Raw genomic sequence first — 19867 nt, 5'->3', positions numbered from 1 at the left:
GTACTTTATCGCACTAGCCCTTTCGAGTGGTGACTTACTTGAAATGTTTTCTCGAATGTCTTGCTTGCACTATTTAAGTACTGAGTAGGGGAATGTACCACACCTGAGGGTGGGAGGGCCTCTTATCCTATCTCAAGTACTAAAACCTTGAATTTGTTGACTGGAGCGTGGATTCGTCAACTAATCCACCAGGCAGGGGAATGTACCACACCTTAGGGTGGGAGGGCCTCTTATCCTGACCTGGTAACCACTTGTTGTGACGTCGTTGGGTGAATCCCTCGACTAGTTTATAAAAAGGTATACTCGAGTAATACCAAACTCTCTCGTGAGGCGTGCGGGCCCGGTGTGGGAGTAAGTTGGCTGGGGCGTGTTAAGGAAAAAAAATATATGAATCTACATGGACTTTAGAGAGTGAGAGTTGACGGAGGGTCAACTGCGGTTCACTTTGATCAAGTGCGGGGAAAATGGCTCCTGAGAGCCCTGTATCCTACCCTGTACTGTTATACGCCTTTCTACTTACTGAATTTAAGCTTGGAACTATTATTTACTATTTGTTCTTATGATTGCATGTTTTGGACACCACTGAGCTTTAGCTCACCACACGATATTTATTTTTCCTTAACAGGTTTTGGCGTTCGTAAGTGTTGAAGTCTGCTTTTAACTTTTGTAAATATTATTTCGAAACGTCTTTGTATCTTTTGTTTTGGATTGTCACTTGAAACTGGAAAAGTGCAAACCCTAAGTTCTGGCTTGTATGAGTTTATTTGGGCTCTATGAAATTATTGTGTGGTTTGTAATGTATATTGGTAGTGTGTTGAACTAGTCGGAGATGTACTTAAGGGTGAATGTTGGGATGTCCAATGGTAGTGTTATCTCTGAAGTTAATGTATTTTTCTTAGAATTTCAGTCGTTTAAAGGTTTGGCATGTTCGGATGACGAATTGTGTGTTTGTTCTAAGTTATACGTGGATATTTGGTCGGTTTGTTTGCGTGAGTTCTGGCGAGAGCTAGACAGGCGACCCGCCAACCCTCTGGTTCGCCTTAGGGAGTAGTGGGGCCGTCACAAGTGGTATCAGAGCCTAGGTTAGAAACTTATTTGGAAGAAATATTAGATATGCTAGAAACCCTGAACCTTTTAAGAGCTAAGAAGTGAGTTGGTTAGATATACCTTAAGTGGCACTTGAGCAAGTTAGTTATTTATGTATTAACCTTTGGATTTTAGTTATTTTGCAGGTATGGAAAACGGAAACGAACATGCTAATAGTAATGGAGTGGTTAATGGACATGTAGAGCCTCTTAGGTCCATCTCCTATAGGCCACGAGACGGAAGACCTCGTATACGTTATACACCAGTTGATCGGAGTGCAGGTATTAGGGCCGACGCTACTATGATGATAGACGAGGTCATGGGGATTATTCAGGATACTGCTCAGGCAGGTGTGGAGGAGGACCCGGAGGAGGATCCAGAGGAGAACCCTGAGGAGGACGTTACTCCTGGTAGCCCTGCCGAGGGTTAGATTAGGTTTGATCTGTTTGCATCTACATATCTAGGGTTAGTTAGGGTGACACTAGTTTAGGTCATAGCATTTTGTCTAGTTAGATGGCCTACTTTTGAGGCACTATATCCCTATTTTTGATTTAAGGGATTGTTTGTATATATTTGCTAAACTTGTGTGCCATACTTTTGGAAGGCACCCTAACCTGCTATTTGTATGAACTTTGGTGTGTGAATATATGTGTTAAGTGTTTTATTTTTCTCTCCTTAATATTCGTGTTGATTTTACTTACAAAAGAAAAATATATATAATAATAATAATGATAATAAGTAAATAAATAGCAATAGCTTCGATTAATTGCTCTATTTACATATAGGCATAACTAGGTTATGGATCGATGAGTTAGAGGTAGAGAACGTGGGAGATCAACTAGACAACACCCCGAGGGTGGTGGCGATAGGGAACCTGAGGTCAATCAAGACCAGGGTCGAGGGAGTGTGGCCGGAGACTCAGTGGCCACCGCAATCAATAGAATAACTGATGTACTAGAGCGTATGACTGAGCACCAAGCCCCGGGGGCAGTGCATCATCAAGGAGGCCCCATCGATACGGAGGATCGGGCATTAGAGAGATTCTTGAAGTTTGGGCCTCCTAAGTTCTATGGAGGCCCCGAACCTGAGATAGCAGAAGGTTGGTGGGAGAGGATCTCTGACATTTTTGCAGCTTTGAATTATACGGAGGAGAGACAAGTGACTTTTGCAGCATTTCAGTTTAAGGGAGCTGCTCGTTCCTGGTGGAACCTAATTAAGGTTAATTGGGACAGGAATCATATTCCTAGGACCTGGGCAAACTTCACTCGAGAGTTCAACGCCAAGTTTCTACCCCCTCTCATCCAAGAGAAAAGAGAGGATGATTTTATTAAATGTAGGCAGGGGGCGGTGAGTGTCGCTCAATATGAAATCCAATTCACAAAATTGTCCCGTTTTGCTCCTGAATTGGTAGCCACGGAGCAAAGGCGTGTAAGGAGGTTTGTGTAGGGACTAAATGTGGAGATCCAGGAGGGGTTAGCTGCTGTTTGGTTAGACACGTTTGCTGATGCTGTTGAGAGAGCTCAGAGGGTGAAAGTTACTAGAGCTCAAGTAAAATCCTTCCAAGCCAAGAAAAGATTTGGCCCTAGCAACAGTCCGACTTATGCAAATGCTCCACCGATCAAAGTGGGTCGAGAAACGGGTGGAGTAAATAGTCCTGGAGCACCACGAGGCGCTCTAGCAAAAGGAGCTGGGGCTAGAGGTACCGGAAGAAGAGATATCGGTACTAGAGGAGGACCAAGTGGAAGGAATCAAACTAGGAACGCCCTGCAAGGAGGTCGTGTGACCACCCCTCAGGTAACTTGTGGATATTGCAGGAGAGTTGTCCATACTGAGGACGGATGCTGGAGGAAAGAAGAAAAGTGCTTGAGATGTGGAAGTAGTGAACACCAGATTGCCGGTTGTCCAAAAATACAAGAAGGTGGTACCCCAAGTGCTGGACAAGCCACTTCTGGAGGAAATAGGCCGAAAGTTTCTGTCAGGGTGTACGCTATGGACGATCAACCTGTACTTGATTCTTCGGAGGTTGTGGAAGGTACTCTTCCAATCTTTCACCGATTAGTTAGAGTACTAATTGATCCTGACGCAATCCATTCATTTGTGAATCCAATTTTTATGTCCGGAATTGATGTACAACCTATTAAATTACCCTTCGATCTTGAAGTTAGGACCCCTATGGGTAATAAGAGTATAATCACTAGCCTGGCCTATAAGAACTGCGAATTTTGGGTTGGAGAGCGTAAGATGCTAGTAGATCTAGTCAGTTTGGACATAAAAGAATATGATGTTATCATAGGAATGGATTTCCTAACTCATTACCACGCTAAACTTGATTGTAGAGCAAAAGTGGTAGAATTTTGGATTTCTGGGGAAGCAACCCTGAAATTGGATGTGAAAGGTAGGTTAGCATCATTTGCGATGATTTCGGGAGTTCGGGCAAGAAAAATGTTGTTTAGAGGAGCGCAAGGTTTCTTAGCTTTCCTGATTAATGCTCCCAGTGATCAAGTAATGTTGGAGGATGTAGCAGTGGTAAGGGAATTTCCAGATGTATTTCCCGAAAAATTAAAAACATTACCTCCGGAGAGAGAAGTGGAGTTTAAGATTGAACTAGTACCGGAAATGGCCCCGATTTCTAAGACTCCGTACCGGATGGCTCCTGCAGAGTTAAAAGAATTGAAAATACAATTACAGGATCTATTGGAGAGAGGTTTTGTTAGAGAAAGTGATTCGTCATGGGGCGCACCTGTCCTATTTGTTAAGAAAAAGGATGAAAGTTTAAGGTTGTGTATTGATTATCGAGGATTAAATGAGAGTACAATTCAAAATAAATATCCTCTACCATTGATTGACAGCTTATTTGATCAGCCGCAAGGGTCAGCAGTTTTCTCCAAGCTGAATTTAAGGCAAGGGTATTATCAGTTGAAAATTAAGAAGGAGGACATACCTAAAACTGCCTTTAATACAAAATATGGATATTTTGAGTTTGCAGTCATGCCATTTGGATTAACTAATGCACCAGTTGCTTTCGTGGATTTAATGCAGAAAGTCTTTAAAAAGTACTTGGATCAGTTTGTGGTAGTTTTTATTGATGATATCTTAGTATATTCTAAGACTCGAGAAGAACATGTTCAACACTTGAAAATGGTTCTGCAGATTTTAAGAGAGCATAAATTGTATGCTAAATTTAGCAAGTGTGAGTTTTGGCTGGATGAAATTTCTTTTCTAGGGCATAAAGTTTCTAAAGATGGGATTGCCGTGAATCCGGCAAAAGTTGAGACGGTCACAATGTGAAAACAGCCAGAAACTCCAACAGAGGTTAGAAGTTTCTTGGGTCTAACAGATTATTACAGGTGATTCATCAAGGACTTTTCAAGGATTGCTGGACCTATGACAGAGCTGACAAAGAAAAATAATAAGTTCATTTGGTCTTCAAAGTGCGAATCAAGTTTTCAAGAGTTAAAGAAGCGCTTAACATCAGCCCCTGTTTTGACATTGCCTGATGGAGTAGAAGGTTATGTCGTATACTCTGATGCCTCTAGGGAAGGTCTAGGATGCGTACTAATGCAAAAGGGTAAGGTGGTTGCTTATGCCTCTAGAAAGTTAAAGTCTCACGAACAAAATTACCCAACGCATGATCTGGAACTGGCCGCAGTGGTCTTTGCTTTAAAGAAATGGAGACATTATTTGTACGGTGTGACCTTTGAAGTTTTTACGGACCACAAGAGTCTTAAGTACTTGTTCTCCCAAAAGGAATTGAACTTGAGACAGAGGCGATGGGTAGAATTTTTGGAGGATTATGATTGTTCAATCAACTACCACCCAGGAAAAGCCAATGTGGTAGCGGACGCTTTGAGTAGAAAGGCTCAAGTAGCGGGGTTAATGGTAAAAGAATGGGACATGTTAAAAGAGGTTAGTAGTTGGAACCCTCGCTTGGAGAGACTGAAGATTTTATTTGGGAACCTGTCGTTGAGATCACCGTTGATGGAGCGTATTAAAGAGGCACAGATAATGGACCCCACGATCTAGAAAAGGTTGGAGGAAGTGCAAAACGGAGAAAACCTAGATTTTAAACTAGGGTCTGAAGGAGTGTTAAGGTTTCGAAATCGAATCGTGGTTCCAGTTGATGAAGAGCTAAGGAAAGAAATTTTACAAGAATCACATCGATCAAGGTATACTATACACCCAGGAGTGAACAAAATGTATCACGATGTGAAGGAATTATACTGGTTGGACGGTTTGAAAAAGGACGTCGCAAAATTTGTACAAAAATGTCTGATATGCCAACAAGTAAAAGTTGAACATAAAAAACCTTCTGGTTTATTGCAGCCACTAGAAATTCCCGAATGGAAGTGGGAACACATAACCATGGATTTTGTAACGGGATTACTTTGAAGTCAAAAAGGTTTTGATGCGGTTTGGGTGATAGTGGACAGGCTTACCAAGTCCGCACATTTTCTACCTGTGAGCATGACCTCTTCTTTGAAAAAATTGGCCAAGTTGTACACAGAAGAGATCATGAGATTGCATGGTATTCCTATAAGCATTGTGTCTGATCGAGATCCAAGGTTTGTTTCACGTTTCTGACAGAAATTTCAAGAGTCATTGGGGACCAAGTTGAAGTTTAGTACCGCTTATCATCCCCAAACAGACGGGCAGTCGGAAAGGACAATTCAGACTTTGAAAGATATGCTGAGGTTGTGTATATTGGATTTTGGAGGAAAATGGAGCCAGTAAATGGCCTTAGTAGAATTTGCCTATAATAATAGCTATCATGCATCAATTCAAATGGCACCTTATGAGGCATTGTATGGGAGAAGGTGTCGATCTCCGATTCATTGGAATGAAGTAGGAAAGAAGAAAATCTTAGATCCAACGGTTATACCTTGGATGGAAGAAACTCATGAGAAAGTGAAACTAATTAGGGAAAGGCTTCAAACTGCCCAGAATCGGCAAAGGAGCTACGCCGACACAAGGAGGAAAGATCTGGAATTTGAAGTAGGAGACAAAGTGTTCCTAAGAGTCAAACCCGTGAAGGGCGGAGTAGGGTCCAAAAAGGGTAAAAAGTTAAAGTCAAGGTATATTGGACCTTTTGAAATTTTGAAACGAATCGGAAAGGTGGCGTATCAACTGCAATTGCCTTCGAGCATGGCCAAGATCCACAATGTATTTCATGTTTCTATACTCAAGAAATATTACCCCGATCCAAGCCACGTGTTGCAATTGGAAGGAATCGAAGTGGATGAATCATTAACTTATGAGGAAGGACCAGTTAAGATTCTGGAAAAAGAAGTGAAGGAATTGCGAAATAAGAAAATTCCTTTGGTGAAGATTTTTTGGAAAAATCATGAAATAAAGGAAGCAACTTGGGAATTGGAAGAAGATATGCAGAGGAAATACCCTGAGTTATTTCTTTAGAAGGTGAGAATTTTGAGAACAAAATTCATTTAAGAGGGGGAGGATGTGAGAACCTTGAATTTATAAATATACATATATGTACGCGTTGCATGTGCATTTTAGACTTTTAATAAATTTTATTTGATCTTAAATAAGTGTGTCATTGTTTTTATTCTAATTTCTTGATTTCAATAGCTAATATTAAATATTAATAACGTTAAGGGGAAACTAGAATTAATACGAATCGGTTTAAAGTCAAAACATTTTATAATTACACTTAGGACGTTGTATTTCGATAATTGAATTTTGCAAGGTTAGTATACTAACAGGCATTCGATTTACATTTGGGATAAATTTTGGAGTTAGTTTAGGATTGAGGACTTAAGTGGAAATTCGGATGAAATGTGAATAGACCAAATTGGCCATTCTCCAATTCAAATTCACCATGCATCCATGAAATAATTCTTGAATAAACTCAATTTCAATCACTTCCAATTTCTGCCTGTTCCATTTCCACTTCTCAATCCAGCACCTTCCATTACCATTGCCGACTCAACTCCACTCACAACACCTCAATATATATATACATTCCACCTCCCTCATCCGCGGCTTAACTTTCCATTTCAGCAGCCCCGACATTCCACAACACCATTCCAATTCACTTCACTCCCTGCCTTGGTATCATCGGCGAGAGGAAACCAGAGAGAGAGCTGTGCGAGTTGCGGACCTTGAGCTGTCCGAGAGTGCGTGAGAGAAGAGATAACCGTGCAAGCTTCATTACTTCCTTCATCACTCGAGAGCTGCCGTTTCATTCTTCACCTTCAACCATCCGTGATCAATATAAGCACAATCACCACAGCTGCAACTACTGCACTCAGACCAACCATCCTCGCGTGCGTGAGCCAAGCCAGGAGAAGAGAAAAAAAAATTTCAGCTTTTTCGTTGCGTGAGTGAGCTTCATTTGAGGTAAATTCTGGACTTAAATTAGTTGATCATGGGTTGATGAAGCTGTGTAGAGGCATGCATGTGAGGGTTGTGCGTTTGGATGAAGAATTAAGTTATCAAAAAATTGGTTTCGGAAGAATTTGGAATTTGCCGTGAGCTTGAGCTGGAAATTTCAGCTTTGATTTGCTTGATCGTGATAATCTGAGCTTAAATAGGAGACTAGCTAACTAGAAACTAGATGATTATGCTATGCATGATGTTAATCAGTTCGGATTAATCAATAAAAGAAAAAAAAATGAAAATGAAACAAAAATCTGCTGCATGCAAGTCATCCGAAAATAGTTGAACAAATTATGGAATTTTGGATGGATGTTGCTGGTGTCCGACCTTGTTTTGGACTAGAATTGATAGTAATTCCATTTATTAGTCATGCATGTTAGTTTTGACTATATAATTCAGAGATCCAGCCGAGGAAAATCCGGATTAATGATCGACTAAGCTGCTGGAATTTTTCCAGTATAGCCGAGTGAGGAAGAAAAGAATTTTCCAGATTTCTTTTGCGAATTTTGGGTTCTAAAATTGTGTTATAATCTGTAATACATCGTATAGAACTTTAACTTCATTATGCATGAGAGTTTCAAACATGAACTGAAGCAATTATTGAAGAAAAGTATTTTCCAGCATGGCCAAGAGAAAAAAGTTGAGCACTTGACTAGTTTTCCTTTGAATTTAGCTAAGATTTTTGTATTGGATGTTTAAGACTAGGTTGTAGCTTACTAATCCCCTTTTGCATGTTGAGTTGAAGTAAAACTTGAAGAAAATTATGGACAAAGTTCTATATTTAAATTGTTATATGGCTGGATATTGTTCAAGGTTGCTGGCCGAATTGGTTGGGACTCTTGGTGAGTTTATTTGCTGGATTTGTGTATTAATTACTTCAGCTTGGTTTGGACAGATTATAAGCTATACGTTTAGTGTTTCTAGCAAAAAAAAGTTGGACATCTTGAACTGAAATTTGCTGGAATCTTCCTGACTATCAAAACAAGAAAAGAAAACCTGAATTTTTAGAATTATTTGGGAGTCAGGTTGGCTGTGGTTTTTCTTTTGTTCTGGTTGAATTGTGATTGAAAGCGTTTGTATGTTGGCAAGAGCTAATGATTGACGAAACTCTTGGCCATTTGAGTAGTTTTTGCAAGAATTTAATTTTTGGTGAATTTGTTCAAGTGGTTGGTTGAAACGTACTTAGAAGGACCAGGGTTTATGATTTGGAATTGTTGTGATACCTTGGACTTCCTTTATTGAATTTTGTTTGGAATGGAATCTGTTGAGACCTAAGGCTAATGATTGATGAAACCCTAGTGAAATTTATATTTGAACTGTGTTTTAGCTATAATGGCAATTTGTAATGTAATGTGCAAATGAGTTGGGATCGTGAAGTCCGATTTAGTCTTTTGAATTCAAGTACCTTTAAAACAAGCCTTGTGGGTACATTTTGTCCTAATATCAAGTTATATATATATATTATATTAAAATTTAGATATCGGGACTTTTAAAACCTTGCTAACTAGTTAATTCTTTTCTTTGCTTAAACTAGTTTTATTACTTTTAGGAAATAATCGTATTTACTTCTAAACTTTAAATTTTTCGTAAAATTATTCCTGGCTAGTTGTTTTAGCGGAAAATTGTTAAAAACACTAGATTTGAATAATTTCAAATAAAAGGCTTGGAAAAAAAAACTTGTTTGGCCAGAAAACTTGTTTGAATGAGATTGGTTTCAGTTGTACCTCTAGAAAGTAGCTTCAAAGAAATCACACGAAATATTTTATTCTTTTACTAGCCTTAATTCTAAGAGATTTATTGATTTGTTTCAAGGAATTAAACTAGTTTTATATTAGATAAGCTTTTATACATATAAACCAAGAATTTGTTTAGTAAAACTTATAGTTTTCAAAACTTGGATTTCTAGGGTTTAGCGAGGGCGTGGACTTCGATTCTCAGCTTGACTTTTGAACTTCACTGTTGGTGAGTGTCCGTGCTTGTTCTATGATTAACTTGTTAAAGTGCTTTCTTGACTTGTTATGTGATATTTGGAAAGTGGTTTTCCTGATCCTTCGAAGTGGGCAGTGTGTACTTTATCGCACTAGCCCTTTCGAGTGGTGACTTACTTGAAATGTTTTCTCGAATGTCTTGCTTGCACTATTTAAGTACTGAGTGGGGAAATGTACCACACCTGAGGGTGGGAGGGCCTCTTATCCTATCTCAAGTACTAAAACCTTGAATTTGTTGACTGGAGCGTGGACTCGTCAACTAATCCACCAGGCAGGGGAATGTACCACACCTTAGGGTGGGAGGGCCTCTTATCCTGACCTGGTAACCACTTGTTGTGACGTCGTTGGGTGAATCCCTCGACTAGTTTATAAAAAGGTATACTCGAATAATACCAAACTCTCTCGTGAGACGTGCGGGCCAAGTGTGGGAGTAAGTTGGCTGGGGCGTGTTAAGGAAAAAAAATATATGAATCTACATGGACTTTAGAGAGTGAGAGTTGACGGAGGGTCAATTGCGGTTCACTTTGATCAAGTGCGGGGAAAATGGCTCCTGAGAGCCCTGTATCCTACCCTGTGCTGTTATACGCCTTTCTACTTACTGAATTTAAGCTTGGAACTATTATTTGCTATTTGTTCTTATGATTGCATGTTTTGGGCACCACTGAACTTTAACTCACCGCACGATATTTGTTTTTCCTTAACAGGTTTTGGCATTCGGAAGTGTTGAAGTCTGCTTTTAACTTTTGTAAATATTATTTCGAAACGTCTTTGTATCTTTTGTTTTGGGTTGTCACTTGAAGCTGGAAAAGTGCAAACCCTAAGTTCTGGCTTGCATGAGTTTATTTGGGCTCTATGAAATTATTGTGTGGTTTGTAATGTATATTGGTAGTGTGTTGAACTAGTCGGAGATGTACTTAAGGGTGAACGTTGGGATGTCCAATGGTAGTGTTATCTCTGAAGTTAATGTGTTTTTCTTAGAATTTCAGTCGTTTAAATGTTTGGCATGTTCGGATGACGAATTGTGTGTTGGTTCTAAGTTATATGTGGATATTTGGTCGGTTTGCTTGCATGAGTCCTGGCGAGAGTTAGGCAGGCGACTCGCCAACCCTCTGGTTCGCCTTAGGGAGAAGTGAGGCCGTCACAGATACGGTGGTTCTTGAGATTAGACTATCATCCCATCTGATGATGGTATGGCGATGAAGAAGAGGAGGAGAAAATGGCATCGAGATGATGAACAAAATAAGAAAAATAAAAGAAGTAGATGATTTCTATAGAGGTGCAAATGCTACCAAAAATTAGCTATTGTGAAAGAGAATTTCTCAAAATCCCATTACCATTAAGGATTCATAGTGATTGCCATTATTGTGTATAAACTAAAAAAATGATAATAGCTTTTACATATATCATTTAATTGATGCAAGAGACACGGGAGAGGGGCTGCAAGTGGAAATTTCAAGTCTTATCAACCCCTACTCACTTCCTTCCCAACTGAGCAAGTATCTGACTCAATTACCATCCTTTCTAATTTCTAGTTTACACAATCCCCACCTAATTGTCCACCTAGTAGAATTAGTTACAAAATCATCAGTACTACAAACTAACAGCTAATATGTATGCCTAAAACACACCTCATATAATAGGAAATGTCATCTTCAAGAGCTGGATCATAACAGTGGGGACATATGGATCTCTACATACACATGACAATTAATAAATTGAGCGCAAGAAATCCCTTTTAATTTTGACTCCCAACTTTGTCATTTTGGGGTCCTTGTAGATTCTGTCTTTGTACAAATTACGAGAGAGACTGTAATTGAAAACTTCACTGCCTGCCATCGGCGCTTTTCCTCACTGTCGGGTGCTCCTCCATTCATTTTCCTTGCTATCACAATTACTGCTGGAGATTTCATTTCATTAAACGGTAAATATGAATCTTTCGTGGCATTACTATTTTATGCAACGACCACATTATTCAATTGATGATTTTAGACAGTACTACTTGATATTTTGATTATCTAAAAATCAACTTGTTTCTTTGAATATCTTGAACATCGTGAATTTACGGTTAGATTATAAGTTTCTTCATTTCTTTGGGAAACCAGTTGAAAAATTATGTCATCAAAATTGAGAATTTGCTTTATCTTGAATCTAAATCAACTTTATATCAGGTTCTTTTGCTAGTAAATCTTAAATTTGAAAGAATCGAGTCATTTTCTTCTGAAGATTGTAGTTTTGGGGGAGCAAATGCATTAGAAATCTACTACAGAGTAGACGCTAGTAAGAAATTTTAATCGTTTAATTCTGGTTGTTAGAAGTGAAGGATTTTATTTCCCCGAACTGTAAATGTTAATCTTTCATTGCTTTTTATTTCATGGAACTTCTATACAACTGCATTATAATACTTGATACTCTAATTATTTGAAAATCAAGTTTTTTCCCCTTTGAATATCTCGAATGTGGTGAATTTGTGTTTGGGGTCTTGAATTTATTTAGTTCTTCAGGAAAACAACTGAAAAATCATAATTGAATTTGAGAATTTGCATTATCTTGGGCAGAAATCAACTTTATATCAAATTTTTTGTAGTAAATCTTGAATTCAAAAGAGCCAAATCATCTTCTTCTGAAGATTGCAATTTTCAATGGGAGAGCAATATCAAAATTCTACTATAGATGCCAATAACAAATTTTAATTTTGTGGTTCAGGTTGTAGAAGTGAGATAAAGATAACATCATTTCTTTATTTGCTATTTTGTTTGTTTATAGATATTTGCAATAGTAATGTATTTTTTGTTTGTTCTGTCTTTTGGAAGTGGTAGCATAATATACTTTTGCATTGATCTTGGGATGCCTAATCTTTTTCTTTTTGTTGTTTTGACTTAATGAAGCTGTAATTGTGAAACACAAAATAGGAACTTGAAGCTTTTAACCAGGAAAAATATTCTTTTTTCTCTTTTATTAGCCCATCATTTTTCTCTGGATTTGTTAACATATCTTTCCTTTCCTTATCTTTGTAGCCATGGGTTTTCGTAATTTTGATTAGTCTTCGGTGCCATTGTTGTACACCCTATAGGCTTATAATGTACACAAATGCCAGGTTTTAGGCTAGTGGCTAACATTTGTCACTTACCAAAAAATGATAATTTAGCTATAAAAGTTGATGTTGTTTTATAAGTGCTTAGGATTCTTTATTTTCAATCTTCTCTAGGATATGATTGTCTAAGAAAACTTCTCGGTTGAGACTGTCTCGACATATGTTAGTTGTCTTAGATGAAAGGAAAAATGTCTATCATCATGTTACTGACTCTTTTTTCCTCCCCTAAAGTCTTGCCTTGATGTAATACAAATAGGTAGTTGGCATCAAATAGTGGTGATACAAATACCTATTAATTCTAGATTTTATGGCTAGTGTTTTCAGTTAGCTCCACTTGTAATCCCAATTACTCTCTTTGATTGTACTCTTCTTCTTTGGATCATCCAAATGCAAGAAGACACCATTAGTTGGATTTCTTGATACTAACAATGTATAGTAATCTTTTATATCGAAATTATCTCGAATAGTCAAAATAAGAACATAATTTTTGGTGTACTTCTTGTAAATGTTTCCTATTGTTCCTTTTATTTTTTTGGGAGGGTGTGTAACAGGGAAGGGGGAAGAAACATAAGATCATGATCATTTTTTATAATATTAATGTCACTTTCAGGTATTGTCCATTCAGTTCAGGGGTTCTAATCAAATTGAAATACATTATAATGTGTGAACATCAAATTAGGTAATGGATGGTAGACATACAAGAAGCCAAAATTTTAGAATTAGTAGACAAACCTGATGTAACTTTGGTTACATAATTCTCAAATACAGATTTTTTTTAATGTTACTAGGTTAATATTGTAGTATTTTGTGTGGCATATGCACCATTTTTTGGTTGGTTTAGATATTTGAGTGAGGGTCTTTCTTTCGCTATTATTAATAGTTTTGACCTTTTACTCGAAACATATTTACTTCTTTTGATATGCATACCTGCAAATTATACTATATCCACTGATGATGATTATTATGAAATTTAAGTTTCCAAAGTTTCATGTACACTCTATTATTTTGGATAATCTAAACAAGACTTGTTTCCATGTTAAGGACAAACTTTTGAAGAATGGTATCAACATCCCATAGTGAAAAAAATAATATTCTTTTGATCAAGACATTGCTCTTAATGCTTAATTTAAAATGACACCAGGAACAATTTTGATACAGCTCCAGATATTTGTTGAAAAATCATGTCAGGAATTTAAATTGGCTGATGACATCTTTAATGGAACTAATGAGCTAATGGTCAATATTCTTTGGAACTATACTATTCTTAGTTATCTTTCCTGCAAAGTCAGGAGTATGAATTATGTTTATCCACATTTCTTTTTGAATGAGACCCAATGATAAAATGAAACATTTTAGAATTTTTTTAAAAATGCATATTATATTCAGTGAAAACCATCAACTAGCATTAATTTCATTTTCTTTAGTTGACTCAAATGGACTAAAAGATTCATTTTGGATTCACGTCATCTTAGTTGAGATCATCTATTATCATATACTTGTTCTAATTATTTGGTAAGTGAGATCTAATTGGTTTCTTTACATTTTGATTCAATGTATTATTTGATAGTTTTGATATGACTTCTTTATTGAGAACACTAACTTTTAAACCTCTGCCCTTGTGTGTATGCCCCTTATAAACATTTATCCTTACTTTTTGTTTATATTTGTAACTAGCAATGGATCAGTGGTATGATTCGAAAGTGCAAATAATACGGTATGAAAATGTAGTGATGGAACTTGTAGTCAAAGAAAGGGACTTGCTTAAATTAGAGAAAAGCTACTCTCTTTTAAGGAAAAGAAAATAAAAGGAAAGAATAAAGAAAGAAACAACTCTCTCTCTAGGATAAGATTTCAAAGAGTTCAGATTGTGTTACTACTGTCAAGTCTAAATTTGAAACTTTATGAGAAACTTTATTTGCCATTGAGGCAAAGACAAAAGAAATCTTGACAGATGCTCCCATTATAAAGGAGCACAAGTCCCGAGTGCTGACAGATTTATTGGATGTCATGTGCATGTTTTATTCAGCAAAATGGTTAGGTAGTGTGGGTACCTCGACATCTTGGATAAAAAAATATCTTAGATATCTCAAATTAAGTGTCCTTGCCAAGGGTTCATCTTGAGATAATCCACATACCTGAAATATAAAAAGTTTCAACTCGTCACTATGATATAACTGGATCGATATGATTAATGTGACAGTCGACCATCTTACAAGTCAAATCTATCACTGACATCGCCGCCATGTCTTATCCTATGAGATCAAGATCAGATTACCAATAGATCTCATCGTTCCATCACCTATCTTTTCTAGTATAAATACTGGTTCGTTGGTCCTTTTAAAGGTATGAAAACCAATTCACTTAAGATAACTCTCAACAACTTTTGACTTAAGCATTGGAGTGAAATCGAAGGATTTAACCTCGGTCATTTCTTGTTTTGCAAATGAGCTTGTTTGGCGTTGACCTCAATTTGGCTTGCTAGTTCACCTTGTCAATTAGCGCCGTTTGTGGGAACGAGTTTTTGTCATATTTATTATGATACGGGAATGATCAGGAAGTCGAAGAGTTCTTCAAACCAACGTCGACACAAATGCGAATAACCAAGAAGACATTGATCAGCGTATGGATGATCAAGAACGAAAATCTTGCCCTACAAACGAAGAAACCCTCGTTAAGATGGCCGAATTCGTAGTCGAGAATCTTAAGATGTTTGAAGAGTAAGGAAAATACTTCAAAAGAAAAGGTAAAGAGAAGGTTGAGACATCTAAATAAAAGACCGTGTCCTCTCCTGAGATCCTTCAAATGAGAAATTTGATAATCATCACCCGAAACGAAGTTATTCGATACGAGTTCCTTTCAAACCCAACTCCAAATTGACGACGATACTTAAGTCTCTATCCCAAGGCCTATATGAGAAAAGAGTAGATGCACCGTCGAACACGAGAGAATGGATTTGCAACAACTATATGAGGGACACACCATTTATAAATGATATCAACAATGATGTGATTCTCCTCAATTTTAAACTGCCAAATTTTTAATCTTACGGTGGAAGAGGTGATCCTAAAGATCACAGTCATGTATTTATCTCTACTTTCTCTTTTATTGTGTATCTGATTCGGTAGTGTGCAGAGTTTTTCAATTTTCTGTAGGATAATGCTCGAAAATGATTTTGGAGTTTCAAACCTAAGAGCATCTCCTCCCTTAAAAAATTGGTGGACAAGTTCGTCCATATATTTGTGTCTTTTAGTCTCATTATTAAAATGTTGTCTGATTTAATGAACATACATCAGGTACTCGATGAGTCCATACGGTCATAAATTAGAGATTCATCAAGAAAAATGTTTAAAATCCTGATTCCAATAAACAGGTCACGATAGCTGCATTCATTAACGGGTTAAAGGCAGGAACCTTTAACACCGAACTGTATCAAAATTATCCTCGTAATCCACATGAGTTAAGAAAGCGTGTGGATAAAGGTGTTAAAGGTAAGGATGCAAATGTGATGAATAGCAAAATTCAAGGCGAGGATGCAAATTGGATGAAGAGTGAAATTCAAGTAGGTCGGACAACTCCAGACCCAGGAAACGAGATTACGGTAGAGCCAACACTATTAATTGGATTTCTTGATACTAACAATGTACATAAATGCTTCATGTCAAAATTATCTAGGATGGTCGAAATAGAAATATCATTTTTGGTGTATTTCTTGTAAATATTTTGTGTTGTTCTTTTTCTTTTTTTGAGAGGGTGTGTCGCAGGAGAGGGGGAAGAAACATAAGTTCAGAATCATTTTCTGTGATATTAATATCACTTTTAGAAATTGTCCATTCAGTTCAAGGGTTTTTATCAAATTGAAGCGCATTATGATGTGTGAATATTAAGTTACGTAATAGATGGTAGACATACAAGAAGTCAAAATTTTAGAATCAGTAGACAAACTTCTTGTAACTTTTGTTACATAGTTCTCAATTACGGATTTCTTTTATTGTTAGTATTTTTACATGTGTAGATATGCACCATCTTTGATTGATTTAGATATTTGACTGAGCGCCTTCCTTTCGTCATCATTAATGGTTTTGATCTTTCACTCAAAACACACTTATTTCTTTTGATATGTATACCTGCAAATTATACTATTTCCACTAATGATGGTTATTATGAAATTTAAGTTTTCAAAATTTCATGTAGACTATTTTGTTTTGGATAATCTAAACAAGGTATGACTTGTTTCCATGTTAAGAAGAAATTTCTGAAGAATGCTGTCAACATCCCCTAATGATAAAAAGATAACACTTTTGATCCAAACAAGGCATTGCTCTTAATGCTTAATTTAAAATAACATCAAGATCAATTTTGATATAATTTTAGGCATTTGTTGAAAAAACATGTTAAAAAATTAAATTGGCTGATAACGTCTTTCACTTACAAAAATTTGGAGTTGTGATAGAACTAATGAGCTAATGATCAATATTCTTTAGTATTGTGCGGTTCTTAGTTATCTTTCCTGCAAAATCAGGAGTATGAACTGTGTTTGTTCACATTTCTTTTTGAATAAGACCTAATGATAAAATGAAATATTTTAAAATATTTTAAGAAAGACATATTATATTTATAGGAAAGCATCAATTAGCATTAATTTCATTTCCTCTAATTGACTCAAGTGAACTAAAAGATTTATTTTAGATTCACGTCATTTTAGTTGAGATGGTGGATGAGGATGTTGCCTTGCAAATTATTCATCATTGTTTTCCCTTGCTCTACCCGTACACTTCTTTCTTCCGAGGGTAGAAGCCTTAAGAAGGAGTTGATTAATATTCCTATGCTTTAGGGACTGATTTAGGCTTCGCAGGTATCTAAACCATTCAAGGCTAGGCACTCTGGGCGAACGCTTTCAATCATAGCATCTTGTTCTATCACTAGAGATAGAAGATGAACAACCTTTAGCTGAACCAGTATCAGATACCATTTTCTGTTGCTAAATCAGAAAATTGTATCATATACTTGTTCTGATTGCTTAGTATGTGAGATCTAATAGATTTCTTTACATTTTGATTCAATGTATTACTTGATAGTTTTGATATAACTTGTTTATCGAGAACATTGGCTTTTAAATCTCTACCCTTGTGTGTATGTACTTTGTAAACATCTATTCTTACTTTTTGTTTATATTTGTAACTAACAATGGATCGATGGTATGATACGAAAGTGAAAATAATACGGTATGAAAATATAGTGACGGAACTTGTAGTCAAAGAAAAGGACTTGCCTAAGTTAGAGAAAAGTTACTCTCTCTTAAAATAAAAAAATCAAAGGGAAGAATAAAGAAGGAGACAACTCTCTCTTGGATAAGATTTCAAAGATTTCAGATCGTGTTACTATTGTCAAGTTTAAATTTGAAGTTTTATGAGAAACTTTATTTGCCACTGAGGTAAAGACAAAAGAAATTTTGACAGATGCTCTCATTTTAAAGGAGCACAAGTCCTGAGTGCTAACAAATTTACTAGATATTGTGTGCATATTTTATTCAGCAAAATGATTGGGTAGTGTGGGTATCTCGGCTTTTCGACATCTCGGAAAAGAAAACATCTTAAATACCTCAATTTAACTGTCCTTGCCAAGGGTTCATTTTGGGATGACCCATCTATCTGAGGTATAAAAAGTTTCAACTCATCACTATGATATAACTGGTAATTGATATGATTAATGTGACATTCAACCACCCTATAAGTTAAATCTACCACTGATATCACCGCCATGTCTTATACTATGAAATTAGACTATCAATACCCTCATCATTCCACCATTTATCTTCTCTGGTATAAATACCGGCTCTTTGATTATTTTAAAGGTATGAAAATCAACTCACTCAAGATAACTCTCGACAATTTTTGACCTAAGCATTGGAGTGAAACTGAAGGATTTGCCATTAACCACTTTTTGTTTTGTAGGTGAGCTCATTTGGCGTTGACCTCAACTCGGCTTGCTAGTCTCACTTCATCAATTGGTGCCGTCTATGGCAGCGAAATTTGGTCTCATTTGTTATGATATCGACACAATCAAGAAGTCAGAGAGCTTCTTAAAACAACGTCGATACAGATGCGAATAACCGAGAAGACGTTGATCAGCGTATGGATGATCAAGAGCGAAAGTCTTGCCCTACAAATAAAGAGACTCTTGCTAAAATAGTCAAATTCGTAGTCTAGAATCCTAAAATGTTCGAAGAGTTAGGGAGATATTTCAAAAGAAAAGGAAAGACTAAGGTCGAGACATCTAAGTAAAGGACCGTATTCTCTCCTGAAATTTCTTCAAATGAGGAATTCAATGATCATCACCTGAAACGAAATCATTCGATACGAGTTCCATCCAAGTCCAACTCCAAATTGGCGGTGATATCCAAGTCTCTCTTCCTATATGAAAAAAGAACATATGCACCGTCGAAACGAAACATTGTAATTGCAACTAACTATATGAGGGTCATGGTATTTACAAATGATATTAACAAAGATATGATTCCCTCCAATTTCAAATTGTCAAATCTTCAATCTTACGATGAAAGAGATGATCCCAAAGATCACATTCATGCATTTATCACTGCTTTCTGCTTTTATTATGTACCTGACTCGGTAATGTGCAGAGTCTTTTCAATTTCCTGTAGAAAAATGCCCAAAAATGGTTCTGGAGTTTGGAATTTAGGAGCGTCTCCTCCCTCGAAAAATTAGTGGACAAGTTCATCCATAGATTTATGTCTTCTAGTCCTATCATTAAAATGTTAACCCATTTCATGAACATGCATAAAGGTATTCAATAAGTCCCTATGGTCATAAATTTAAATATTCATTGAAAAAAATGTTTAGATTCCTGATCTTGATGAACAGGTCATAATAGCTACATTTATTAATAGATTGAAGGCAGGAACCTTTAATACGAATCTACATCAAGATCATTTTCGTAATCCGCATAAATTATAAAAGCGTGTGAATAAAGACATTTAAGGTGAGGATGCAAATCGGATGAAGAGTGAAATTCAAATAGGTCGGACAGCTCTAGACTGAGAAGACGTGATCAGGGTAGAGTCGACACCATTAGTTGAATTTCTTGATTCAAACAATGTATGGAAATTTTTCATGTCAAAATTATCTAAGATGGTCAAAATAGGAATATAATTTTTGGTATAATTTTTTAAATGTTTCGTGTTGCTTCTTTTTTTTTTAAGGGTATGTGGCAGGGAAGGGGGAAGAAACATAAGTTCAAGATCATTTTATATAATATTAATATCACTTTTAGGAATTGTCCATTCAGTTCA

At 36.6% G+C, this 19867-nt stretch overlaps 1 protein-coding gene across 1 annotated transcript in view; it reads left to right on the top strand.

The window, feature by feature from the left end:
* The first annotated feature begins 2049 nt into the window (after window positions 1-2049).
* Window positions 2050-19867, top strand: part of LOC113728871 (uncharacterized) — a 61149-nt gene continuing 43331 nt past the window's right edge. The window contains exons 1-2 of the mRNA XM_072077494.1: window positions 2050-2433; window positions 2554-4256. Coding sequence (XP_071933595.1) covers window positions 2050-2433; window positions 2554-4256 — 2087 coding nt within the window. The remainder of the gene's footprint in view (window positions 2434-2553; window positions 4257-19867) is intronic.

Source organism: Coffea arabica, chromosome 2e (genome assembly GCF_036785885.1).
Source record: "Coffea arabica cultivar ET-39 chromosome 2e, Coffea Arabica ET-39 HiFi, whole genome shotgun sequence".
NCBI lineage: Eukaryota > Viridiplantae > Streptophyta > Magnoliopsida > Gentianales > Rubiaceae > Coffea > Coffea arabica.
The sequence above is the reverse complement of the archived record's forward strand: the minus strand, read 5'-3'. Positions and strand labels throughout refer to the sequence as shown.